We start from the raw sequence: 27,953 nt of genomic DNA, 5'->3' as shown, positions 1-27,953 counted from the left end.
TAGACTAGGGCCTAATGAACATTTAAATTGACTGATTTCCTTATATGAACCGTAATATATTTTGTTCAGTATATATTGGATGTAGTGTACCTGGGGATGTTGTTCTTGGGGTCCTCGCTGTCGTTAGCCAGTCCTCCGAACAGGTAACATTTGTTCCCTACCAGGGAGAAGCTGTGGCCCAAACGGGGACATGGAGGGGGGCCGTTCTTAGGAGACTTGGCCTTCAGACGCTTCCACTCCCAGCGGCTGGCCTGGGGACAGCCAGAGAAAATAACATCATGCAGATAATAACTCACTAACAAGCTTGGGTGTGGCCCTATGATCTCTTAACTAGCCTAGGCAGACATCTGATGCAAAACATAGAAAATGTGTTTTAAATTGACAAGAATATAATATACAGATGTTTGTTCAAAACAGTTTAGTGTTTACGACCCAATATCTCACTAAATACCTATCAAAGCTGTATTCTGTGGGCTGAGCGCGTACCTGCAGTTCATACAGATCGTTACTGTATTTGCCATACTCCACCATCCCTCCGAACACCAGCAGCCTGGTGCCATCACACACAAACCCATACGCAGCACAGCCAGGTGGGATATCACCACGGACAGCAGGAATGAACCACTGGTTGGTCGCTGAAACACAATTAACTCTTAGATTAACGACAAACCCCCCATGCTATCTACCAACGTTACTGTAGTAATAACCTGCTTAACTACAAAATGTCAAAAGCCACAGTCTTGAGAATTGCAGTGATTTCAATGAATAATATAGCGTACCAGATATGGCAATATGGAAAGTCATTCCTGATGCTGCACCACTGACAGACCATGGAAATACAGCGCTATTGCATGTAAATGGGATGTGTTGTGTTTATCATCGCATAGTTTTTTGGGGGGGTTTTGCATTTTTGTTGGCGGCCCACTATTTGATATGCCATTGACTGTGCTCAGGTATGCTTATAAAATAGCACAACATAATAGATTCATCATGGATTAGTCTTCAACATTTTTTTTTTTAAAGACAGACTCGAGGGCGTTTAATAATAATTGATCTTTGTTGATATTATGATGTTGCTGTTTTCTATTAACCCGCCATTTTCCCCTGGATTTTCTCTCCAATCAGCACCCAAGGCGAGGCCATTACCCACATAGCCAGCCAGCTAACTACCGATCCCATTACATTTCACGGCACGTCAAAACACTGGCGCTTGCTTACCTTGCAAAATAGGAGCTAATACAGAAGTCACATTTTAACCATCTATCCACTGTCAAACACAGAGGTGCATTGCTAATTCACTATGTTTGAACGACAATGCATAAGCGGATTAAGTACTTGGTTATCAAAATAATATGTATAGGTAGTTAGCCAATCATACATTATAATTCTATGTATCCAACATTTCTAGTTGACTAATGCGTTAGCGCTACTACAATCCAATAACTGATTTAATTTAGCGGAAGCGGTAGCTAGAATCCAATAGCTAAAAAATGTTAACGTTAGCTAGCTAAGATTTAACAATATGTACTAAATGTATGCATGAACCACTGGACGTTAAACCTTACCTGTGTTATAAACGTGCAACTCATCCACAATTCCTTCATTGCCGCCCCCGAAAACGACCATCAATTCTTTGATTGCAACCGCACGGTGCCCATGTCGGGGCCGAGGGACAGGACCGGACCAACCCAAAACCCGCTTCCACCGTGGCTGCAGAACTGAGCCAGATGCCATTGTGCCGGGAGATGAAGTTCCTCTTTGAGGGGGGGAGAAGAAAAAAAAAATATCCAAATTGAAAATCTTTTCAATATTACTTGAAAATTGAGCTAAATAGCTAAACGTATAACAATGCTAAGTTAACTAGCTTGCTAGTTAGCTCCTGTCAGGAATAGCCAGCTAGCTGGCTAACGCTAAGCTAACAGGATTAATAACCTGCTAAAATGCTAAAATACTGCACATAAAAATAAAATCAAGATGTGTTTGTTTTGATCCCAGTTCAAGTCCAATTGTAGAGATAGCTGTATTGAGAATTATGTCCAGGCGGTTGTGGTTCTACCTTACTAGCTAACAGTAGCAAGCAAGCTTATTTAGCCAAGAAGAAGCTAAAATAAAAATCTATGGGAGCCGCCATTTTACCTAGCTAGACGCTTTGCAGAAAATTTGAAAAAGCCGGCAGGTCAAAACAACATAGATTCGTAACACTATAAATAAACCGCCATCAAAATGGTGTAACTCGTAGTCAACTTTGTACATCTCTTCAAAATTGACTCAATAATTTTCCTGAGTTGTAGTTATAGTTTCACATAAGCAAGACGGTACGATTCAATGGGTGCCGCCATCTTGGCGCTAACAAACTAAACAAACCAACCAGCCTGACTAGGGAAAAATGGCCGAGAACAAATCAGGCGCTGAACCCAACTTGCTACTTACGACTGAATGTTTTACTAGCTAGCTCGTTACAGATATATATATATTTTTTTCGTAATTTGTGTCACGTATATATAACTTGCAATCTAAAAATATATATTTTTTAATGTTTTGGACATTATTTTCCCCGGGAAGATAGCCACACAGCTGTTTATTTTTCATGCTTTATCATGAGCAGAAATGCATATTTAATGTTATTCAGTAGATATGTAGATTTTAATAGTGAACTTGTTTCCTTCAGTATCACTCCCAATTGTCATCTCTAGTAATTGTTGCTAAAGTTGCAGGCAGGCAATGTTCATTGGTGTTGTTTTGTTGCACTGTGATGGTACCTGACAACAACAACAAAAAAAGTCATGCTTTTTTTTTCTGGGTGTCGCCATTTCTACACAAAAAGCTAGCTAAACTAGATGTCAAAAAGGCGCTGGTTTAGCTAACAGCTAGCTAGCTAACACTAGTGAAGCATCCGCTAGCTAGCTAATGCTGCAAATCAAGATTCAAAATAAACATTACTGCCAGATTATACATGGCATTTCAATAGAACAACCCAGATAGCATATAGCTATTTAGCTAACAAGAGAGCTAGCTTCTTAGCTAGCTCTCTCGTTAGCTTCCAGCTTAGAAGCTAAAGTTAATATCCTTCTTGACCAAGTACAGCTAGTTATGACGAGCAAACTTAGTAAAACCTAACATGGTAGAGTAATTTGGGGAAATTAAGTTGAACTTCTTTATTAACGAATCTTTTCATTGAAGCATTAACAAGTTATAAATTACTTTCCTTATTAGCCTTGCTAGCAAGTTAGCCAACTTCCCTCAAGAAAAATGGCGGAGATACCGTCACAACAAAAGCAACAACAACAAAAAAAAAGTTGAATTATCATTACCACATTATACTTACACGTTAATTGTAACTAATCAAAAGTCTCGAGAGCGGGACTCAATTTAAAAAAAAATTGCACCCAGATAATTATATTAGTTAAAATGAGAAGATGCTAGTACTGTCTTTTGGCTACTTCTCATGCCGCCCAGGAAGCCGCCATTTTCTCATCTGCCTCTAACAAACACCACTATCCAGAAGCCCATAGTGGAGATGGCAGGCACAGTGGCTTGCTGACATCAGTATAGCTGTCTCACCACTCTTAACAACAGGGGCAAAGGTTGGCAGGACACTACATGGCATCAATTGGCCTAGACCAGGCTGCATGTAAATGGTTCAAAAAATAACTTCACTGATAGAACTCTAATGTATTTTTTTTGTTCAGTGTAGTAGAAAGCAGATTATTTAGTCAACATTCCTATCGGGTTCTAGACTATGGCGAAATCATCCATGTGAACGCAGTTTTAACATTTCTCCAAGTTTCACCATCATTGTAAAGTCCTAGTTATTTTGTTGCTTTGACAAAGTAATTTCTGAAGATAATTTTTTATTTCATGTGTGATTAGTGATTCATTTACATCTGTCCCTCATTTTAAGGTCAATCCTGTTACGTGAACTGAACTGTAATTTTAATATGGTGAAACTATTCCTTTAAAAACAAAAATCTAAAGGAACATCTACACCGAACAAAAATGTAAACTGTTGGTCCCATGTTTCATGAGCTGAAATAAAAGATCCCAAAAATGGTACATATAATGGCATAAAAACCTTATTTCTCTCAAATGTTGTGTACAAATGTGTATACATCCCTGTTAGTGAGCATTTCTACTTTGCCAAGATAATCCATCCACCTGACAGGTGTGGCATATCAAGAAGCTGATTAAACAGCAAGATCATTACACAGGTGCACCTTGTGCTGGGGACAATAAAAGGCCACTCTAAAATGTGCAGTGTCATCACAACACAATGCCACAGATGTCTCAAGTTTTGAGGGAGTGTGCAATTGGCATGCTGACTGCAGGAATGTCCACCAGAGCTGTTGCCAGAGAATTTCATGTTCATTTCTCTACCATAAGCCACCTCTGTCATTTTAGAGAATTTGGCAGTATGGCCAACTGGCCTCACAACCACAGACCACGTGTAACCAGCCCAGGACCTCCACATCCTGCTTCTTCACCTGCGGGATCGTCTGAAACCAGCCACCCGGACAGCTGATGAAACTGGGTCTGTACAAACTGTCAGAAGCAGTCTCTGGGAAGCACATCTACGTGCTCGTCATCCTCACCAGGGTCTTGATTTGACTGCAGTTCAGTGTCGTAACCGACTTCAGTGGGCAAATGTTCACCTTTGATGGCCACTGGCACGCTGGAGAAGTGTGCTCTTCACGGATTAATCCCATATGATGCTGTGTTTTGCATCATATAGGGTTGATTTATGTATTTTGAAAGTTGCATATCTTGAAACCTTGATCGCTAACAAGCAAAACATTTTGGGACTATGTCAACAATGGACTAATGAAACAAATAACGAAAATATGTTTTTTTGGGTGGTGTTTTCGTTTAATAGTTATTTACTATCGTCATTTTTATTATTTAACCTCTTGAAATGGGAAAACGTGTTTTTATGAAGTTCAACATGTATTCTTTATGACATAATGTTAAAATGAGGTGAAATAAAATACAAAATTGGACCAAGTTACACTTTTCAAAAAGGCACCGAATTGGTGGAATGACCCAAGTACATTGTGGGACATGTTGTATACATTGGATTAAAATACAATGTCACAATTACATCTCTTGATAACAAACTCAACATTCCAGACAATTAAATAATTCACATTGTTGTTGCATTGTCAAGAAGGAACCTGCACGTAAGTCTTTCATTGGATGATGTATACTATGTGTACCTCGTACATACGACTACCAAAACTTGAAACATTAATATCCAAATAATTCTACTTTCTTTACGAGAGTAGACAATACATGTTCAGCAGACTTCTAAATCATGATTGATAGGCCTATTGTGTAAAAATGTATCTTATTTGTAACTGGCATATTTCAAGTACATATTAGTTGTATGTACGGGATAGGCATGGTATATATCGTCCAATGAAACGCTTAGTTGCGGGTTCCTTCTCGACAATGCAACAATAACACATAAAATAATAATAATAGGAACCTAAAGGAAATGTCAGTAGAATAGAATAATACATTTGAGCAGAAGTATAACACAGGAAGGCATAATTTTGTCCAATATTTACATGTTTTGGGAAAGGTCGGGACGAGGGTAGTGTATAAACGGAGTAGTATAATAAGAGTTTGGTAGCAACAGTTGTGATGTGAACGTAGCATTAGTGTATATGTGTGTGTGTGTGTGTGTGTGGGTGAGTGAGTACATGTGTACTAAGGTGTGAAGAATCAGAGCAGGTGGTCAGTCCAGTTCAAGTTTATTTAATGAAAACCTTGACATTCATTGTACAAATAAAAATCATAACAGTTGTCTGAATTATCAGAAAGATACATTGTACAAATTGTAAACAGAACTAGTGACGTGTGAAAGAAATAACTGGATTTGGGGTTGTTTACATTTCACGATACCAAACCGCATGCTTCAGTTTTTGAAATAAAAAGTGGAACATACTCCAATCCTACTTTTTTTTTTTGTAACTCAACATTTGCTTTGCTCTTCCCAAACTGACTTGCATAACAGCCAATATTGACTGTTGGGCCAATGTATGATACACAGATTGTATCCACATGGCTTTGTTTGTCTAGGTACTGCAGTGTGTAATGGTAGGCTGGGTTGTTAGTTGTGAGCGTTGGTCTGTCTGGGTGTGTTGGCTTAACTCTCACTGGCCTCCCCGGAAAGGTATTCAGGCTCATCACTCTCTTCTGGTCCTCGGCATTGTGGGTTCATCTCAGCATCTAATATATATATATATATATATTTTTTTATAAAGTGATTTTGTCGTCACATACACCAGATAGAAAAACAACAGCTATTGAGCATACTGACAATAATACATACTTTGACTTGTAGTCAAATAAGCTATTTGCACTATTACAAACACAGTTAGGGAGTTGAATGTAGGGAAAGCTCAGATCATGGAAAGAAAGAGCAGCTTACAAATATCTGAGGAAAAAAGCTCCCTGGTCTGTATTCTGCCTTCGTCATAGAGCGCCATCTTGTGGAGGAAACGCTCTTTGCATGCATTAACAACTAGTCCATGGCAGGGCAAGCCTGGCAGAGAGAGAGACTAATGTTTCCTAACAGATAAGATGGACAGTGTTGGGTAAGGGCAGAGGTCCACAACTCCAGGCCGCGAGGGATGCAGTCAGTGTTGTTTTTAGTTGCTGCCATTTTAAATCAGTGACTAATTTAGACTTCAGAAGGGCACATCAGTTTTGCAAAAGAAAAGAAGATATGAATGGATACGTCTAGGTAGTCTCACCCTTGTTTCATTCCACTTTCTTCCCTTTTGAGACTAATAACCAATTACAAATACAATTACACTGTCCTTACTGTTACCGAGTAGCTTTCTGAGTACTTCTACTTTTGACTATTTTTCTAAGTGAGTAATTTTACTGGAGTAAACTATCACTGAAATAACAGTACTGCTACTGGAGTAAACTATCACTGAAATAACAGTACTGCTACTGAAGTAAACTATCACTGAAATAACAGTACTGCTACTGGAGTAAACTATCACTGAAATAACAGTACTGCTACTGGAGTAAACTATCACTGAAATAACAGTACTGCTACTGGAGTAAACTATCACTGAAATAACAGTACTGCTACTGGAGTAAACTATCACTGAAATAACAGTACTGCTACTGGAGTAAACTATCACTGAAATAACAGTACTGCTACTGGAGTAAACTATCACTGAAATAACAGTACTGCTACTGGAGTAAACTATCACTGAAATAACAGTACTGCTACTGGAGTAAACCATCACTGAAATAACAGTACTGCTACTGGAGTAAACCATCACTGAAATAACAGTACTGCTACTGGAGTAAACCATCACTGAAATAACAGTACTGCTACTGGAGTAAACCATCACTGAAATAACAGTACTGCTACTGGAGTAAACTATCACTGAAATAACAGTACTGCTACTGGAGTAAACTATCACTGAAATAACAGTACTGCTACTGGAGTAAACTATCACTGAAATAACAGTACTGCTACTGGAGTAAACTATCACTGAAATAACAGTACTGCTACTGGAGTAAACTATCACTGAAATAACAGTACTGCTACTGGAGTAAACTATCACTGAAATAACAGTACTGCTACTGGAGTAAACTATCACTGAAATAACAGTACTGCTACTGGAGTAAACTATCACTGAAATAACAGTACTGCTACTGGAGTAAACTATCACTGAAATAACAGTACTGCTACTAGAGAAGGCTATTTGAGTAGTCTTTCCATCCCTGCTGATGAACATGACCCAGAAGGTGTGTTTCAACGGGCACTGACGGAGTAAAACTAAAATCCCCAAATGACCGCAGCCCTCACGGAGTTGAGCTTTATACCGCCCTGCCCCTGGACTCCTGAGACAACTGAATCGTCTTACCTGACGCTGAGCACGGTGAACCGGAGCGTAACCGTCTGGCTGGTGAAGACCAACCATACGGCATGGAGGTCTCGGGGTCTGATCTGGTGTAACTATGTGGGAGCTGAGAGGGAGGAGCACAGTACTGGGAATAACCTTGGCTCTCATCTGATTCACATGGACCAAGGAAGGAGGAGGAGGAGGAGGGGGGAGGGAGGACCGAGGAGGAGGAGGGAGGAGCACAGTACTGGGAATAACCTTGGCTCTCATCTGATTCACATGGACCAAGGAAGGAGGAGGAGGAGGGAGGGAGGACCGAGGAGGAGGGGTGAGGAAGGCATTGGTACGTGTCTTCCAGTGGACCCACTTTTGACAGAACGTCTGTTAGGCAGTCTATACACGAGTCTATGGATGATTGAGGAGGTTTGGGGAAGGACTGGTGAGAAGGAGAAGAAGATGAGGATACGGCTTTGTCTGAGGCCTTCAAACTGGTATGGATGTCTTGAAGCACCTGGAATACCTAGGAGTCATGTCACAATTAGGGTTGGAGTCAAATCCATTTCAACTCAGGAAGTAGACAAATTACAATTCTCTTCAATGCTTTTTCAATGAGGGGAAATTGGAATTCGGGTTTTACTTTCTGAATTGACTGGAATTTAAATTTAAATTGAGCCTGGTCACAATACGTTCCACACTTGTTTAAATTCACACGGTGACAAGTACTACCTCGGTCATGGGGGGCCTTTTCTTCCCCCGGGCCTCCAGACAGCGACATGCCAGAGTAGTCAGATCCAGGGAGCCGTGTGGGGCCGGAGAAGGGGAGCCTGGTCCTGTCGTACACACCCTGGATAGGCTAGAAAGAGAGCCTCCCATCCCTGTCACCATCAGCCTAGGGTCCAGGTGCTTCTGCCAGATATGTGTTGCGGCTGGAGGAATACTAGACTGTTCCTGGGTTACTCTCTCTGAACTCCTCTTTGACCTCCCTCTGGCCTGATGACCTCCGTCGTCTTCGGCCTCCTTCACCAGGTCTTTCTGAAGAGGAGAATTATACAAGACGTTAGGGTTTGTTGTTTTGTTTTAACTGCCTGACATTACAGCATTATACAGCTTTAAACTGCCTGACATTACAGCATTATACAGCTTTAAACTGCCTGACATTACAGCATTATACAGCTTTAAACTGCCTGACATTACAGCATTATACAGCTTTAAACTGCCTGACATTACAGCATTATACAGCTTTAAACTGCCTGACATTACAGCATTATACAGCTTTAAACTGCCTGACATTACAGCATTATACAGCTTTAAACTGCCTGACATTACAGCATTATACACATCTGATCAGCGTGTCAATGTGACTAGTGTTTCATGGGTCTTTATTTCTCTGGCAAGGACAAGAGATGAGAGTATCTGACTGAGTCGCCCTCACCAGGTAGACGGCTTTGGATTGGCTGTGGTCCACTTCTAAAGCTCTACGGCCAGTCAGCGCCTCCAGCAGCACCTGAGGAAGAGAAGACAAGGTGATTGTGTGACATCACATCTACCAGGTCATTGAAACAGTAGTTTTGGTGGTCATCTATGTTGTGTGTATCTGTAGGTCTGAGTATAGTATAGTACAGTAGTATAGTACAGTAGTACATTAGTATAGTACAGTAGTATAGTACAGTTGTACATTAGTATAGTAGAGTAGTATAGTACAGTAATATAGTACAGTAGTACATTAGTATAGTAGAGTAGTATAGTGCAGTAGTATAGTACAGTAGTACATTAGTATAGTAGAGTAGTATACACGAGTAGTATAGTGCATTAGTATAGTAGACTAGTATAGTAGAGTAGTATAGTACAGTAGTACATTAGTATAGTAGAGTAGTATAGTACAGTAGCACATTAGTATAGTAGAGTATTATAGTTCAGTAATATAGTAGAGTAGTATAGTACAGTAGTACATTAGTATAGTGTAGTATAGTACAGTAATATAGTAGAGTAGTATAGTACAGTAGTACATTAGTATAGTGTAGTATAGTACAGTAATATAGTAGAGTAGTATAGTACAGTAGTACATTTACATTTTACATTTACGTCATTTAGCAGAAGCTCTTATCCAGAGCGACTTACAAATTGGTGCATTCACCTTATGATAGTACAGTAGTATAGTAGAGTAGTATAGTACAGTAGTACATTGGTATAGTAGAGCAGTATAGTACAGTAATATAGTAGAGTAGTATAGTGCAGTGGTACATTAGTATAGTACAGTAATATAGTAGAGTAGTATAGTACAGTAATATAGTAGAGTAGTATAGTAGTATAGTACAGTAATATAGTATAGTCGTATAGTACAGTAGTATAGTAGAGTAGTATAGTGCAGTGGTACATTAGTATAGTACAGTAATATAGTAGAGTAGTATAGTACAGTAATATAGTAGAGTAGTATAGTAGTATAGTACAGTAATATAGTATAGTAGTATAGTACAGTAGTATAGTAGAGTAGTATAGTAGAGTAGTATAGTACAGTAGTATAGTACAGTAATATAGTAGAGTAGTATAGTACAGTAGTACATTGGTATAGTAGTATAGCACAGTAATATAGTAGCGTAGTATAGTACAGTAGTACTTTAGTATAGTACATTAGCATAGTAGTATAGTAGAGTAGTATAGTAGAGTAGTATAGTACAGTAATATAGTAGAGTAGTATAGTACAGTAGTACATTGGTATAGTAGTATAGCACAGTAATATAGTAGCGTAGTATAGTACAGTAGTACTTTAGTATAGTACATTAGCATAGTAGAGTAGTATAGTACAGTAATATAGTAGAGTAGTATAGTACAGTAATATAGTAGCGTAGTATAGTACAGTAGTACTTTAGTATAGTACATTAGCATAGTAGAGTAGTATAGTAGAGTAGTACAGTAATATAGTAGAGTAGTATAGTACAGTAGTATAGTACAGTAGTACTTTAGTATAGTACATTAGCATAGTAGAGTAGCATAGTAGAGTAGTATAGTAGAGTAGTATAGTACAGTAATATAGTAGAGTAGTATAGTACAGTAATATAGTAGCGTAGTATAGTACAGTAGTACTTTAGTATAGTACATTAGCATAGTAGAGTAGTATAGTAGAGTAGTATAGTAGAGTAGTACAAGGGGCGGCAGGTAGCCTTGTGGTTAGAGCGTTGGACTCGAATCCCCGAGCTGACAAGGTAAAAATCTGTCGTTCTGCCCCTGAACAAGGCAGTTAAACCACTGTTCCCTGGTAGGCCTTCATTGAAAAAAAGAATTTGTTGTTAACTGACTTGCCTAGTTAAATAAAGGTAAAATAAATTAATAGAGTACAGTAGCATGGTACAATACAGTAGTACAGTATAGTACAGTAGTATAATAGAGTAATTTAGCCTAGTACAGTAGTATATAATAGTACAGTAGTACAGTAGTATACACTACTACACTACTCTACTATGCTACTGCACTAGGCTACTGTACAGTATAGTACAGTATAGTACCGTAGTTCAGTATAAAACAGTATAGTACATTAGTATAGCACTGTAGTACAGTATAAAACAGTATAGTACAGTAGTATAGTACAGTATAAAACAGTATAGTACAGTAGTATAGTACCGTAGTACAGTATAAAACAGTATAGTACAGTAGTACAGTATAAAACAGTATAGTACAGTAGTATATATAGTATAAAACAGTATAGTACAGTAGTATAGTACAGTATAAAACAGTATAGTACAGTAGTATATATAGTATAAAACAGTATAGTACAGTACAGTAGTACAGGAGTAGTACAGTAGTATAGTACCGTAGTACAGTATAAAACAGTATAGTACAGTACAGTAGTACAGGAGTAGTACAGTAGTATAGTACCGTAGTACAGTATAAAACAGTATAGTACAGTACAGTAGTACAGTATAAAACAGTATAGTACAGTACAGTAGTACAGTAGTATAGTACCGTAGTACAGTGTGTGTTTTCCTCCTACCACTCCAAAGCTGAAGATGTCAATGGTTACTCCCAAAGCTCCTGTTTTGAGGTATTCGTCAGGTAAGTACGCCTGTGTTCCCCTCACTGTCTTGGTATAGGCTACCGTGGTCGTTCTACCAGCTGACCTACTGCTGGAGCTACAGCAGAACCGGGCCAGGCCAAAGTCCCCCAGCTTAGGCTCCAGGTGCTCGTCTAGTAGGATGTTAGAGCTGGAAGAAGAAGAAGAAGAGATGGTCGGAGCAGGATTGATCAAAAAAGAAAAACAGCATTTAGGATCAATTCAAACTTCCTGTTATTTATTGTGACAAGTTTTCCTACGAAAAGGTCAGAGCATCAGCTGTAGATCTGTTACCATGTGGTTATTCTTCTAGAGGCTAATTTCTCATTTCAAAGATGAGATGGGAGGCTTAATATGGTAGTAAGAAATGATGGGGACAAAGGAATGATTCAGTCAACAGAGCAGTCTACCTCTTGCCTGGTGACTCAGCCTGAATATAACAGAGCAGTCTACCTCACCCTGAATATAACAGAGCAGTCTACCGCTTGCCTGGTGACTCAGCCTGAATATAACAGAGCAGTCTACCTCACCCTGAATTTAACAGAGCAGCCTACCTCTTGCCTGGTGACTCAGCCTGAATTTAACAGAGCAGCCTACCTCTTGCCCGGTGACTCAGCCTACCTCTTGCCCGGTGACTCAGCCTGAATTTAACAGAGCAGCCTACCTCTTGCCTGGTGACAGCCTGAATATAACAAAGCAGCCTACCTCTTGCCCGGTGACTCAGCCTGAATATAACAAAGCAGCCTACCTCTTGCCCGGTGACTCAGCCTGAATTTAACAGAGCAGCCTACCTCTTGCCCGGTGACTCAGCCTGAATATAACAAAGCAGTCTACCTCTTGCCCGGTGACTCAGCCTGAATATAACAAAGCAGCCTACCTCTTGCCCGGTGACTCAGCCTGAATTTAACAGAGCAGCCTACCTCTTGCCTGGTGACAGCCTGAATATAACAAAGCAGCCTACCTCTTGCCCGGTGACTCAGCCTGAATATAACAAAGCAGTCTACCTCTTGCCCGGTGACTCAGCCTGAATATAACAAAGCAGCCTACCTCTTGCCCGGTGACTCAGCCTGAATATAACAAAGCAGCCTACCTCTTGCCCGGTGACTCAGCCTACCTCTTGCCCGGTGACTCAGCCTGAATTTAACAGAGCAGCCTACCTCTTGCCCGGTGACTCAGCCTGAATATAACAAAGCAGCCTACCTCTTGCCCGGTGACTCAGCCTGAATATAACAAAGCAGCCTACCTCTTGCCCGGTGACTCAGCCTGAATTTAACAAAGCAGCCTACCTCTTGCCCGGTGACTCAGCCTGAATATAACAAAGCAGCCTACCTCTTGCCCGGTGACTCAGCCTGAATATAACAAAGCAGCCTACCTCTTGCCCGGTGACTCAGCCTGAATATAACAAAGCAGCCTACCTCTTGCCCGGTGACTCAGCCTGAATATAACAAAGCAGCCTACCTCTTGCCTGGTGACTCAGCCTGAATATAACAAAGCAGCCTACCTCTTGCCTGGTGACAGCCTGAATATAACAGAGCAGCCTACCTCTTGCCCGGTGACTCAGCCTGAATATAACAAAGCAGCCTACCTCTTGCCCGGTGACTCAGCCTGAATATAACAAAGCAGCCTACCTCTTGCCCGGTGACTCAGCCTGAATATAACAGAGCAGCCTACCTCTTGCCCGGTGACTCAGCCTGAATATAACAAAGCAGCCTACCTCTTGCCCGGTGACTCAGCCTGAATATAACAAAGCAGCCTACCTCTTGCCCGGTGACTCAGCCTGAATATAACAGAGCAGCCTACCTCTTGCCCGGTGACTCAGCCTGAATATAAGAAAGCAGCCTACCTCTTGCCCGGTGACTCAGCCTGAATATAACAAAGCAGCCTACCTCTTGCCCGGTGACTCAGCCTGAATATAACAGAGCAGCCTACCTCTTGCCCGGTGACTCAGCCTGAATATAACAAAGCAGCCTACCTCTTGCCCGGTGACTCAGCCTGAATATAACAAAGCAGCCTACCTCTTGCCCGGTGACTCAGCCTGAATATAACAAAGCAGCCTACCTCTTGCCCGGTGACTCAGCCTGAATATAACAAAGCAGCCTACCTCTTGCCCGGTGACTCAGCCTGAATATAACAAAGCAGCCTACCTCTTGCCTGGTGACTCAGCCTGAATATAACAAAGCAGCCTACCTCTTGCCCGGTGACTCAGCCTACCTCTTGCCCGGTGACTCAGCCTGAATTTAACAGAGCAGCCTACCTCTTGCCTGGTGACAGCCTGAATATAACAAAGCAGCCTACCTCTTGCCCGGTGACTCAGCCTGAATATAACAAAGCAGCCTACCTCTTGCCCGGTGACTCAGCCTGAATTTAACAGAGCAGCCTACCTCTTGCCCGGTGACTCAGCCTGAATATAACAAAGCAGTCTACCTCTTGCCCGGTGACTCAGCCTGAATATAACAAAGCAGCCTACCTCTTGCCCGGTGACTCAGCCTGAATTTAACAGAGCAGCCTACCTCTTGCCTGGTGACAGCCTGAATATAACAAAGCAGCCTACCTCTTGCCCGGTGACTCAGCCTGAATATAACAAAGCAGTCTACCTCTTGCCCGGTGACTCAGCCTGAATATAACAAAGCAGCCTACCTCTTGCCCGGTGACTCAGCCTGAATATAACAAAGCAGCCTACCTCTTGCCCGGTGACTCAGCCTACCTCTTGCCCGGTGACTCAGCCTGAATTTAACAGAGCAGCCTACCTCTTGCCCGGTGACTCAGCCTGAATATAACAAAGCAGCCTACCTCTTGCCCGGTGACTCAGCCTGAATATAACAAAGCAGCCTACCTCTTGCCCGGTGACTCAGCCTGAATATAACAAAGCAGCCTACCTCTTGCCCGGTGACTCAGCCTGAATATAACAAAGCAGCCTACCTCTTGCCCGGTGACTCAGCCTGAATATAACAAAGCAGCCTACCTCTTGCCCGGTGACTCAGCCTGAATATAACAAAGCAGCCTACCTCTTGCCTGGTGACTCAGCCTGAATATAACAAAGCAGCCTACCTCTTGCCCGGTGACTCAGCCTGAATATAACAGAGCAGCCTACCTCTTGCCCGGTGACTCAGCCTGAATATAACAAAGCAGCCTACCTCTTGCCCGGTGACTCAGCCTGAATATAACAAAGCAGCCTACCTCTTGCCCGGTGACTCAGCCTGAATATAACAGAGCAGCCTACCTCTTGCCCGGTGACTCAGCCTGAATATAACAAAGCAGTCTACCTCTTGCCCGGTGACTCAGCCTGAATATAACAAAGCAGCCTACCTCTTGCCCGGTGACTCAGCCTGAATATAACAGAGCAGCCTACCTCTTGCCCGGTGACTCAGCCTGAATATAACAAAGCAGCCTACCTCTTGCCCGGTGACTCAGCCTGAATATAACAAAGCAGCCTACCTCTTGCCCGGTGACTCAGCCTGAATATAACAGAGCAGCCTACCTCTTGCCCGGTGACTCAGCCTGAATATAACAAAGCAGCCTACCTCTTGCCCGGTGACTCAGCCTGAATATAACAAAGCAGCCTACCTCTTGCCCGGTGACTCAGCCTGAATATAACAAAGCAGCCTACCTCTTGCCCGGTGACTCAGCCTGAATATAACAAAGCAGCCTACCTCTTGCCCGGTGACTCAGCCTGAATATAACAAAGCAGCCTACCTCTTGCCCGGTGACTCAGCCTACCTCTTGCCCGGTGACTCAGCCTGAATATAACAGAGCAGCCTACCTCTTGCCCGGTGACTCAGCCTACCTCTTGCCCGGTGACTCAGCCTGAATATAACAGAGCAGCCTACCTCTTGCCCGGTGACTCAGCCTACCTCTTGCCCGGTGACTCAGCCTACCTCTTGCCTGTTGCGGAGTGATAGTCGAGTGGAGGCGAACGGGTTTGTTCAGTCAGTCTGCCTGATGAGCCTTAGCCAGCTAGCTAGTTTATAGATGTGGCTACAAACTTCAGTGACAATTACAAACTTGTCTGCCGAAGTTGGGACCATGTTCAGAATCATTTTGTTTCGATCTGAGTTATTGCTATTTTTGAAAGTTTTATTTTACTAAAATGTAGGACGTTAATGCTGTAGTTGTACATTTTCTGTGAAAAGCACTATAATGTGCTTTAGCTGTCACCCTGGTCTGATATTAACTACACTATCTAGCTACTTCCCTCTCCTTACTGGTCTGATATTAACTACACTATCTAGCTACTTCCCTCTCCTTACTGGTCTGATATTACCTACACTATCTAGCTACTTCCCTCTCGTTACTGGTCTGATATTAACTACACTATCTAGCTACTTCCCTCTCCTTACTGACCTGATATTACCTACACTATCTAACTACAGTACTTCCCTCTCCTTACTGACCTGATATTACCTACACTATCTAGCTACAGTACTCCCCTCTCCTTACTGACCTGATACTGGCTACACTATCTAGCTACAGTACTCCCCTCTCCTTACTGACCTGATACTGGCTACACTATCTAGCTACAGTACTTCCCTCTCCTTACTGACCTGATACTGGCTACACTATCTAGCTACAGTACTTCCCTCTCCTTACTGACCCGATACTGGCTACACTATCTAGCTACTTCCCTCTCCTTACTGGCCTTATATTACCTACACTATCTAGCTACAGTACTCCCCTCTCCTTACTGACCTGATACTGGCTACACTATCTAGCTACAGTACTTCCCTCTCCTTACTGGCCTGATACTGGCTACACTATCTAGCTACTTCCCTCTCCTTGCTATGGCAAGCGGGAGCGAAGGACACTTTGCCCCATGTTGTTGTGTGGCCAGCTAGCAGTGCAAACTCTCCCTATTGAGCAGTAGACTATCACGGTAAAATCCAGATAGTTTCTAGGTCTAAATACCAATATTACAAGTTATTTCTCGTGTAGGAAGTTATCCGACTCAAAATAAAATAAAACTGGCCACGTTAGCTAACGCCAACGACGCGATACAGCTGCCTGGTGGGAAGCAACTCCCGTCGGTAAGCACTAGCCTCTTCACCAGACCGTACTGCTTCGCTCCGGAAGACCTGTCGCCCGGAGCGGAGAGGCTAGCAAGCACCCTCGATACAACGACCGTTGGTCATTCACACCGGCTTGTCATTACGTTCGCTGATTGACATGTCACGGTGACATCAATACGGTGACCAATACTACAAGTTATTTCTCACTCACCCGTCAAAATAAACATCACTTTATTTTACAAGTTTTAACTAGACCATGCTGCTGTTGCCAGCTAGCCAGCATAAACTAGCTATCTGGGAAGGGCTCATCAGGATGACTGACTGAACTAGCTAGCTGGGAAGGACGGCTGACTGAACTAGCTAGCTGGGAAGGACGGCTAACTGAACTAGCTAGCTGGGAAGGACGGCTAACTGAACTAGCTAGCTGGGAAGGACGGCTAACTGAACTAGCTAGCTGGGAAGGGCTCATCAGAACGGCTGACTGAACTAGCTAGCTGGGAAGGGCTCATCAGGACGACTGACTGAACTAGCTAGCTGGGAAGGGCGACTGACTGAACTAGCTAGCTGGGAAGGACGGCTAACTGAACCAGCTAGCAGGGAAGGACGGCTAACTGAACTAGCTAGCTGGGAAGGGCTCATCAGAACGGCTGACTGAACTAGCTAGCTGGGAAGGGCTCATCAGGACGGCTGACTGAACTAGCTAGCTGGGAAGGGCGACTGACTGAACCAGCTAGCAGGGAAGGACGGCTAACTGAACCAGCTAGCAGGGAAGGGCTCATCAGGACGACTGAACCCAATCCATTCGTCTTCACTCAACTCTCAGCTGCTCGACATATGTCATCAATTTGGGCACCAGGTGTTTCTGTATAGCCTCTCCCTCCTAGAAGTCGTTTGTGTGACTTCAAAATGGAGGGGCGTTGTACCAAAATTCAGCAGCGATTGGATCATCTCTACAAATCTAACCAATCAGAATATCAAAGTTGATAACACCGTGTAGGCTGTCTCTGGCCCAACCCATCTGTGTCAGGGACCAATAAGAACGTTCAGAATGTGTTCACATTCTAGAAATCATCGGGGAGGAAGGCAAATCCAGAAGAACGATGGAAAAGAAAAAGGTCCGTTTGCGGAGCGATGTGGATGGGTAGCCAGGGAAAGCCTACCTCTTGATGTCTCCATGTATGAGCTGCGGAGAGGAAGAGTGGAGGAACTGAATGGCTCTGGCTGTGCCCAGCAACACACTGACACGCTGTGGCCAGAAGAGGGCAGCACTGGCCTGAGGGAGAGGCACACACACACACACACACACAGTCAACATACACCAACACATATATTCCAGGTTCAATCCTCGTGTCATGTCCTCCTTTCTCATTGTTTAATAAGCCGTCTCAATAGCAGTCCCCGTCCGTCTCGATAGCAGTCCCTGTCCGTCTTGATAGCAGTCTCCGTCCGTCCCCGTCCGTCTCGATAGCAGTCCCCGTCCGTCTCGATAGCAGTCCCCGTCCGTCTCGATAGCAGTCCCCGTCCGTCTCGATAGCAGTCCCCATCCGTCTCGATAGCAGTCCCCGTCCGTCTCGATAGCAGTCCCTGTCCGTCCCCGTCCGTCTCGATAGCAGTCCCCGTCCGTCCCCGTCCATCTCGATAGCAGTCCCCGTCCGTCTCGATAGCAGTCCCCGGCCGTCTCGATAGCAGTCCCCGGCCGTCTCGATAGCCGTCCCCATCCGTCTCGATAGCCGTCCCCGTCCGTCTCGATAGCAGTCCCCAGTTAATGTTTTTTAGTTTTAAAGATATGAAGAATAAAAGACTGACCTGGTTGTGCAGCTGGTCTTCCAGAGAACCGTTGGGCATGAAGACATAGAGCAGACAGTAGATTCCTTGTCCAACACTGTAGCCCACAAAGTCCACTATATTGGGATGTCTGTATCTGGGAGGGGAAAGGCAGAGTTTTTTTGTTTGTTGCTAAACCTACAATAGAGTCTATTGTCTGCATCTTACAAAATACTTTTCAGATGTATTTTTTTCAGGGGAGAAGTCGTACAGACGGAGCAGCACTTCATTCAACAATAGGAGGAAGAAACAGAGCGTATAGGTAGAGTAAAGATGACCTGCTTGGCAGAAGAGAGACTAACCACAGTAGACCAGCAGAAGCCTGAAGAGGACAGTATAAAAGGGAACTTCTGATTCTCTAGGCCTGTCTGTTCCTGCTCCACCTGCTCCGCTTTTCTTAGTCAGGCTTCTGTATGGTGATACGGTATACAGTCTGATTGATGTACGTGGAATAGGGGAGACTAGGGCTGGGGCTGACCCCATTTAGTCCACTGGTCGATTGTTTGGTCGACCAAGAACGTTTTAGTCAAGCAGTTGCAACAACAACAACAACATGTATTGATTCACGCCTGTCAGAGTGGACTAATCCATTGTAGAGGCCTGTCTGAGTGGACTAATCCATTGCTGAGGCCTGTCTGAGTGGACTAATCCATTGCTGAGGCCTGTCTGAGTGGACTAATCCATTGCTGAGGCCTGTCTGAGTGGACTAATCCATTGCTGAGGCCTGTCTGAGTGGACTAATCCATTGCTGAGGCCTGTCTGAGTGGACTAATCCATTGCTGAGGCCTGTCAGAGTGGACTAATCCATTGCTGAGGCCTGTCAGAGTGGACTAATCCATTGCTGAGGCCTGTCTGAGTGGACTAATCCATTGTGGAGGCCACGGGGATGACACACCAGTATCACATTTACCGTTAATTACCATAATTTCTAATCTACAATGTTTGTTTGGTTACTGTAATTTCTGTTAATGCATTTAATATATAATTATTATTAGGGATGCACAATATATCGGTGAACATATCGGAATCGGCCGATATTAGCTAAAAATGCTAACATCGGTATCGTCCCGATGTTTAGTTTAACACCAATGTTAAAAACCAATGTCAAAGCTACCGTACATACCTCTATAACGTAGGTACATGACGTAATGACGCCCACAATGTCTACTGTGTGGATCGAGCAGTCAACAAGTCGAGCAGTCATTTGAAAGTCATTTCAGCGAGACAACAAAGGCAAAATCCATTAAAGCCAAGATAATGGAATTCATTTCCCTTGACAATCAACTGCTCTCTGTCGTGGGTGATGTTGGCTTTCGCTGACTGGTCGAGCATTGGTACACACTACCAAGTGCGCTATTTTTCAGATGTTGCCCTACTGGAGTTGCACAGTAATAGCGTCACTGCTATTAGCTTCACGACATACATACTATGGAACACGATTTGGGTATTTGGGTATTTGCGTGTCAAAAAAGATACAGTACCACTGTCAAAGCTGTACAAAAAAGTCTGCAAACAAGCAAACACCGGCCACGAACAATGTGTTTACAATACCGCGTTGGTAATAAAGCATCATTTGTTCAACCGCAACTTTTGGGGTAGCTAGCTTTAGCTTGGTACCTAGCTAGCACCAATACAACCAGCCTAAAAACAATGACTAGTAGAAAATGCAGTAATTTTCAATATTCTTAGCAATGATTTAGGAATCCTTGTGAGTAAGTATTAGCTTGGTTGCCTTTTGAAATCGAACTTCAGTTCATGAAAATAAATAGCTAGCCAGCTAATTAACCCTGTTGCCCAAAGCTAACATTATAAGCAGCCAGCTAGCTTCATCTGGCTAGTGAGGCTCAACTGGACCGGGTTATGTGTTGTGAAGCTAGCCACAATAAGGATTAGGCACAATAGTGGAATTTGCGGTTTGCGTTCAAAATAAAAGTGTCATTGACAGTGATGCAAATGAATACAAATAGTAGAATTATGCCATACTTTTATTTTGAAGGCAGACCGCAAAGTCCACCATTGTGGCTAAAGCTTATTGTGGCTAGCTTCACATAGATGGGTTTGACCACCATTAGTCAAATAAGAACTATCTTTAAAAAAAAACCTAGCTAGCTCATGGATGCAAAACGACATCTGTTTCAGTTGCTATATTTAGCTAGCTAACTATATAGCTAGGTGTCATCATCTAAAATAACCCTAATTTATATGACCAGCACTGTAGGTGTGCGAGACAACTTTACCAGCATCATAGCAGACGTGTCGATGAATCGCTGTGACATATGAAATACGAATGAGTGTAATCAATGTGTAATAACTAGGCAAAAAATTATGAAATTATTCAGGTCCTGATTGGTCAACAAGCTTATTTCACACGTCAAATAGTGTCATTTCATACGTCAAATATTGTCCTTTGATGTGTATCTTTTTTGACACACAAAGACCCAAACGGCGTTCCATAGAAATCCTGGTTGAGAATGAAACGACTGAACAACGAAACAGCAAGTAAGTGAAAGAAATAGGTTTCGATTATGTTTTACTGGTAATGGGGCCATACGTAAATGCCAACAAAATACATTTTTGGTCAGTGTGGCGTGTGTGTGCAACCTTTATTTAACTAGGCCAATTGTGCACCGCCCTATGGGACTCCCAATCACGGCCGGATGTGATACAGCCTGGATTCCATCCAGGGACTGTAGTGACGCCTCTTGCACTGAGATGCAGTGCCTTAGACCACTGCTTCCATTTGTGTGTGTGTTAACTATTTAACTGTACTAGAATGTTTAAAATATCGGTTATCGGTATAATTTTTTTTGGCAAGGAAAATATCGGATATCGGTGTCAGCCAAAAAGGTGCATCACTAATTATTACAGTCTTTTACAGTTCTCATTGTCAGAGTGGACACGCTGTTTGCAGAGCGCACAACCTAGGCTACACTTGTGAAAAATAAGTTTTGGTTTATTTCATTCCATTTACGGAGTTGTCAACTTATTCATTGTGTTTTGTTTGGAGCGCTACTGTCAATGTGGAGTAAGGATGCGCACCTGATTCCACATAGAAATCGGCCTATAGGCTACCTGGCCTGCGCTCAAATGTAGGCATATAAATGTGTCCATTTGGGGATCTGATAGTATTTCTGACTTGTCTTAAAGCACCACCTTTAATGAGCAGTGGAGCTTCTCAAAGTAATTTTTCTTCACCTCAAACAGCAAGTAAACAAAATGCTGTGTTCGAAATACCCATACTAACATACTGTATACTACATTCTTAATGAGTATATACTACATATTATATACTATTAGTTCATTTTAGTACACTGTAAACGAACGGTATCTTTTCAGCACAGTCTACCGGAAGTTGATGCCATTGCTATGCAACCTCTTGCTAGCTTGTAATTAGCATAACAAATGACTAGCTAGACATTTTACGATTTCTGGTGTGTTATTAAATTCAATCCGGATTGTCAGAGTGCGCTTTGGGCGCTCGTAAACCCAGAGCGTTGTCAGATTATCCATTCGTAAACCCAGAGCGTTGTCAGATTATCCGTTCGTAAACCCAGAGCGTTGTCAGATTATCCGTTCGTAAATTCAGAGCGTTGTCAGATTATCCGTTCGTAAATTCAGAGCGTTTCGCGGAGCCGCGGAGCGTTTGTTTCGCGGAGCGTTTGGTTTGTTTCGCGGAGCGTTTGTTCGCGTTTCGCGGAGCGTTTGTTTGCGTTTCGCCGGAGCGTTTGTTTGCGTTTCGCCGGAGCGTTTGTTTGCGTTTCGCCGGAGCGTTTGTTCGCGTTTCGCGGAGCGTTCAGAGCGCACACTGGACGCTCTGACCGACGAGTAGGGTTGATCCGAGCGTTCAACGGCTGTCTAGCTAAGTTACGTCCAGACACAAATGAGAGAACACCTCACTCTGATCTTTTTCCTCACCCTAGCATAGCTGGTTAGGCTGTTTTCATGTTATCCAGAGCGTTGATGACTGTAACTGTGCTGCTAGCAACAATTTAATTACGCTTTTTTTCTTGCCAACGTTTACTGACACCGGCCATATTCAACGGGTGTTGAACGTTTGTTAAATTCATCAGTTATTCGGCGCTCTGGGACACTCAGACCAGAGTGCCATTATCGCTATTGAAACGCACAAGAACTATACCACTTAGCTAAGTATGATGTAAATAATCAAGTCAATAAACATTGGATAGTTAGTTAGATAGCAGATAGTTCATATACTGCCTGGCAAGTTCAATGTATTAGTAGCCAACTAACTGTTATGTACCGGTATGTTAGCAACTAGCTAACATACCGGTACATGCTGCTGTAATGCTATGCTGTTCGTAAAGATAGCGTAGCTAACAAATTGTCAACCAACATAACATGTAACTTATTTGAAAAGTCATTACATTTCTTAACATTTGTCAATTAGTTTAACCCCACTAGGGTAGGGGGCACTATTTTCACCTCCGGATGAAAAGCGTGCCCAAAGTAAACTGCCTACTACTCAGGCCTAGAAGCTAGGATACGCATATAATTGGTAGATTTGGATAGAAAACACTCTAAAGTTTCCAAAACTGTTAAAATAATGTCTGCGAGTATAACAGAACTGATATGGCAGGCGAAAACCTGAGGAAAATCCATCCAGGAAGTGCCATTATTTTGATATGGCTGTTTTTCCAATGAAAGCCTATCCACCATTTAAAGGGATAGGACCCAGATTCCGTTCCCTATCGCTTCCACTAGTTGTGAACAGTCTTTAGACATTGTTTCAGGCTTTTATTCTGAAAAATGAGGGAGAATGACCACTTTGAGTGAGTGGATAGTGGGATGTCCCCAGAGCTCTTTTCTGAGCGCGACCGAGAGCGCACCTTTCTTGTTTTTCTTTTATATTGACGACGCTATTGTCCAGTTGAAATATTATTGATTATTTAGGCTAAAAACAACCTGAGGATTGATTATAAACATCGTTTGACATGTTTCTACGAACTTTACCAGTACTATTTGGAATTTTCATCTGCCTGTTGTGACTGCCTTTGATGATTGGATTACTGAACAAAACATACCAACAAAACGGAGGTTTTTGGATATAAAGAGGGACTTTATCGAACAAAACAAACATTTATTGTGTAACTGGGAGTCTTGTGAGTGCAACCATACAAAGATCATCAGAGATAAGTGATTCATTTTATTGCCATTTCTGACTTTTGTGACTAATCTACTTGGCTGGTAAATGTTCTGTGTGCTGGGCGCTGTCCTCAGATAATCGCATGGTTTGCTTTCGCCGTAAAGCCTTTTTGAAATCTGACACCGCGGTTAGATTAACAAGAAGTTAATCTTTAAACTGATGTATAACACTTGTATGTTTTATGAATTTCTATAATGAGTATTTCTGTTTTTGAATTTGGCGCTCTGCAATTTCACTGGATGTTGGCCAGGTGGGACGGTAGCATCCCACACCCCCTAGAGAGGTTAAGCAATGAATTTGTATCCGCTCTCGTTGGACTTCGGCTGCATATTTTCCGCCATTTTATTCAACTCTGAAAACGTTGTGAAACCACGGCCATTTTCTGAATTGCATTATGGGCCCTAAAAGTACGAAAATACTTTTGGCATATTATATCCATACTAGGACCAATAAGCATACTATATACTCGATTCACGTAACAAATAGCTGTTAGTATAAGTATTGGAACACAGCTAAAGTCTGTTTTTACATCGATTGAAAATGACAGTTCCTCAACTTAGCCTATTTGCAAAATCTTTCCAGCTACCTCCCTTTCGATAATCACTTAGCGTGAAAGGGGAGAAGGTCCGTCATGCTCTGGTCCGGTGGAAACGTCATAAAATAGGCATACCTGATTACTTCTTATCCCTTGCGCAAATACAGCTGTGTCTGTCCGGAGCTTAATGGCGCAGAAAACTGAAGGTCCAGAATATTTTATAGAATGTTCAAGTTTGTTAGCGCTTGGGCTGGACCAAGTTGATAGAAGGTTTCAAGTTCCTTGCAGACAGGCCATGCGTAGCCAATGTGATTTGTTTTTAAATCACCGATATTTTCTACCTGCAGGCTGCAATGTTTATTGGTTGGTTTTATGTAGGCTATTTTTATATACAGTACCAGTCAAAAGTTGACACACCTACTATTTCAAGGGGTTTTCTTTATTTGTAGTATATATATCACACACATTATTCTTTACTTATTTCTACATTGTAGAATAGTGAAGACATCAAAACTATGAAATAATGGAATAATGTAGTAGCCACACTTTGCCATGACAGCTTTGCACACTCTTGGCATAAAAAAATAGTACAAATAAAATAAAAACGTTGGAATGAGTAGGTGTCAAAACTTTTGACTGGTACTGTAGTTGGCAATGGCAATTTTAGATTTGTATAATTTTCATTTAGATAGAATTTGTATTAACCACATGACAATGATTGAGATAAGAAGACTTTATTCTAAAATAAATTAAATTGTTCCAGGAATAAGTGCATATGAAAATTATAACTGATCGGTAGAATTGGTAAGATAAATTGGCACTCCAAATGGAAAAAAGGTGGCCGACTCCTGGCGTATCCTATTACCAGGCAACTTCGGGAAAGTAATGGCAGAATCTACAAAGGCCAGCAGCAATGGGATGTGGTGGTTCGGGAACAGGTTCTTGATCTCTAGCTCCCTCTTGAGTCATTTGTGTCTTAATTATTTCATCACAGTATGCTTAAAGCATCAAACAAGCTCAGTAGCCTACATATAGTTGATTTTATTAAAACACTGTCTATATATGGAAAAATATACGTTTTAAAATTTCGACCAGTCTATTGGTCGAAAGAACACGACTCTGATTGACAAAGATTATTTTTTTGGGGGGGGCGGACAGCTCTATTTTCTTCACAGATAACTTCTTAGAAAAGAAAGACAACCAAGAGGAATTGAACGAAGTTAAAGTGAGATGCCAGAGATAAAAGTCGGAGAGGTTCTAAGTTAAAGTGAGATGCCAGAGATAAAAGTCGGAGAGGTTCTAAGATTGTCAGCTTACTGTGATAGTTTCTCCACCTCGGTCTTGAAGCTCTCCTTCACTACGCTCCAGTCTAGTGGAGAGTTCTACAAAGGGATACAAGAACAAGATCCAATATATATATATATATATATATATATATATATATATATATATATATAGAGAGAGAGAGAGAAAAAAAGCCAGTAAAATGCTTATAATGTATATATATATATATATATATATATACACATACATTGAAATGACATTTACTGACCAGTTTAAACAGAAATAATAAGAAAGTCATCATCAGTTGACATTGTCTGAGAAAGGCCCGGAATAATTCAAAAAGACTAAAGCCACACCAGCCATGTACTATTCTCTCTATTACGGTCTTGCAAGCGGTATCGGAGCATCAGTTATCGGAAACAACAGGCTCCAAGACAGGTTCTCTCTCCGAGCAATAAGACTGGTGAACAGCTAACCGATGGCTGCTCACCCTCATCCACGGACTACCTGCACTGACGATTAAAACAGGTATCTCAGGTCTCTATTCACAGTCACAAGCACAATGTTACTCTCACACACTCGGTGATGTTCATATTTATTATTATTTATCCTACTGACCAGTCACTTTTACCCCTGCCTACATGTACATACACTATACAGTGCATTGGGAAAATTCAGAACCCTTCCCTTTTTCCACATTTTGTTACATTAAAGCCTTATTTTAAAATGGATAAAAAATATATGGTTTCCTCAATCTACACACAATGCCCCATACTGACAAAGCGAAAACAAGGTTTTTAGACATTTTTGCAAATTTATTACAAATAAAAAAAACTACCTTATTTTCATCATTATTCAGACCCTTTGCTTTGAGACTCGAAATTGAGCTCAGGTGCATCCTGTTTCCACTGATCATCCTTGAGATGTTTCTACAACTTGATTGGAGTCCACCTGTGGTAAATTCAATTGATTGGACATGATTTGGAGAGGCACACACCTGTCTATATAAAGGTCCCACAGTTGACAGTGCATGTCAGAGCAAAAACCAAGCCATGAGGTCGAAGGAATTGTCCGTAGAGCTCCGGGACAGGATTGTGTCGAGGCACAGATCTGGGGAACCTTCCAGAAGGACATCCATCTCTGCAGCACTCCACCAATCAGGCCTTTATGGTAGAGTGGCCAGACGGAAGCCACTCCAGAGTAAAAGGCGGATTGATCTCTTTGGCCTGAATGCCAAACATCACATCTGGAGGAAACCTGGCACCATCCCTACGGTGAAGCATGGTGGTGGCAGCATCATGCTGTGGAGATGTTTTTCAGCAGCAGGGACTGGGAGACTAGTCAGGATTGAGGATAAGATGAACACAGCAAGTACAGAGTTCCTTGATGAAAACCTGCTCCAGAGCGCTCAGGACCCCAAACTGGGATGAAGGTTCACCTTCCAACGGGACAACGACCTTAAGCACACAGCCAAGACAATGCAGGAGTGGCTTTGGGACAAGTGTCTGAACATCCTTGAGTGGCCCAGCCAGAGCCCACACTTGAATCCGATCGAACATCTCTGGAGAGAACTGAAAATAGCTGTGCAGTGACGCTCCCCATCCAACCTGACAGAGCTTGAGAGGATCTGCAGAGAAGAATGGGAGAAACTCCTCAAATACAAGGGTGCCAAGCTTGTAGCATCATACCTAAGAAGACTCGAGGCTGTAATCGCTACCAAAGGTGCTTCAACAAAGTACTGAGTAAAGGGTCTGAATATTTATGTAAATATGAGTTATTTTTAATAAATATGCAAAAATGTCAACCTGTTTTTGCTTGTCATTATGGGGTATTGTGATGTCATTATGGGGTATTGTGATGTCATTATGGGGTATTGTGTGTAGATTGAGGGGGGGAAAAACGATTTAATCAATTTTAGAACAAGGCTGTAACAAAATGTGTGGGGGGAAAAAAATCAAGGGGTATCTGAACACTTTCTGAAGGCACTGTATAGGATTGATAGTTCTTTGACTGTGTGCAATCAATTTGACCAGCTACGAAACAAAATGGCAGAAATACTTTGAAAACAACTACCGGTAGCATTTTATTTTACTATAAATGTGATCATACTTGACCATTTTTTTTTAATTCACAAATGCGAGTTAAATGCTCACACTGTGGAGACCTGACTACCCGCCTACGTGGCTAATGAAATAGACATCTTAACAGCAAATGACAAAACATACCC

At 42.2% G+C, this 27,953-nt stretch overlaps 2 protein-coding genes across 6 annotated transcripts in view; both read right to left on the bottom strand.

The window, feature by feature from the left end:
- Positions 1 to 3,530, bottom strand: part of LOC115168733 (host cell factor 1) — a 54,249-nt gene extending 50,719 nt beyond the window's left edge. For 2 of the 4 annotated variants that reach the window (XM_029724270.1, XM_029724273.1), the window contains exons 1-5: positions 3,326 to 3,530; positions 2,137 to 2,759; positions 1,566 to 1,756; positions 487 to 635; positions 91 to 251 (exon numbers count right to left, since the gene is read on the bottom strand). In XM_029724270.1, coding sequence (XP_029580130.1) covers positions 91 to 251; positions 487 to 635; positions 1,566 to 1,734 — 479 coding nt within the window. In that variant the 5' untranslated portion in view covers positions 1,735 to 1,756; positions 2,137 to 2,759; positions 3,326 to 3,530. The remainder of the gene's footprint in view (positions 1 to 90; positions 252 to 486; positions 636 to 1,565; positions 1,757 to 2,136; positions 2,760 to 3,325) is intronic. The other 2 variants (XM_029724272.1, XM_029724271.1) reach the window with 2 other exon arrangements.
- Positions 3,531 to 5,733: 2,203 nt separating this feature from the next.
- Positions 5,734 to 27,953, bottom strand: part of irak1 (interleukin-1 receptor-associated kinase 1) — a 34,083-nt gene continuing 11,863 nt past the window's right edge. For both annotated transcript variants that reach the window (XM_029724268.1, XM_029724267.1), the window contains exons 6-13: positions 25,760 to 25,824; positions 18,726 to 18,840; positions 18,080 to 18,192; positions 11,857 to 12,067; positions 9,304 to 9,375; positions 8,598 to 8,903; positions 7,893 to 8,391; positions 5,734 to 6,228 (exon numbers count right to left, since the gene is read on the bottom strand). In XM_029724268.1, coding sequence (XP_029580128.1) covers positions 6,146 to 6,228; positions 7,893 to 8,391; positions 8,598 to 8,903; positions 9,304 to 9,375; positions 11,857 to 12,067; positions 18,080 to 18,192; positions 18,726 to 18,840; positions 25,760 to 25,824 — 1,464 coding nt within the window. In that variant the 3' untranslated portion in view covers positions 5,734 to 6,145. The remainder of the gene's footprint in view (positions 6,229 to 7,892; positions 8,392 to 8,597; positions 8,904 to 9,303; positions 9,376 to 11,856; positions 12,068 to 18,079; positions 18,193 to 18,725; positions 18,841 to 25,759; positions 25,825 to 27,953) is intronic.

This window comes from Salmo trutta, chromosome 30 (assembly GCF_901001165.1).
Source record: "Salmo trutta chromosome 30, fSalTru1.1, whole genome shotgun sequence".
In the NCBI taxonomy this organism is placed as follows: Eukaryota; Metazoa; Chordata; class Actinopteri; order Salmoniformes; family Salmonidae; genus Salmo; species Salmo trutta.
Note: the sequence above shows the minus strand (reverse complement) of the source record. Positions and strands in the feature narration are given on the sequence as shown.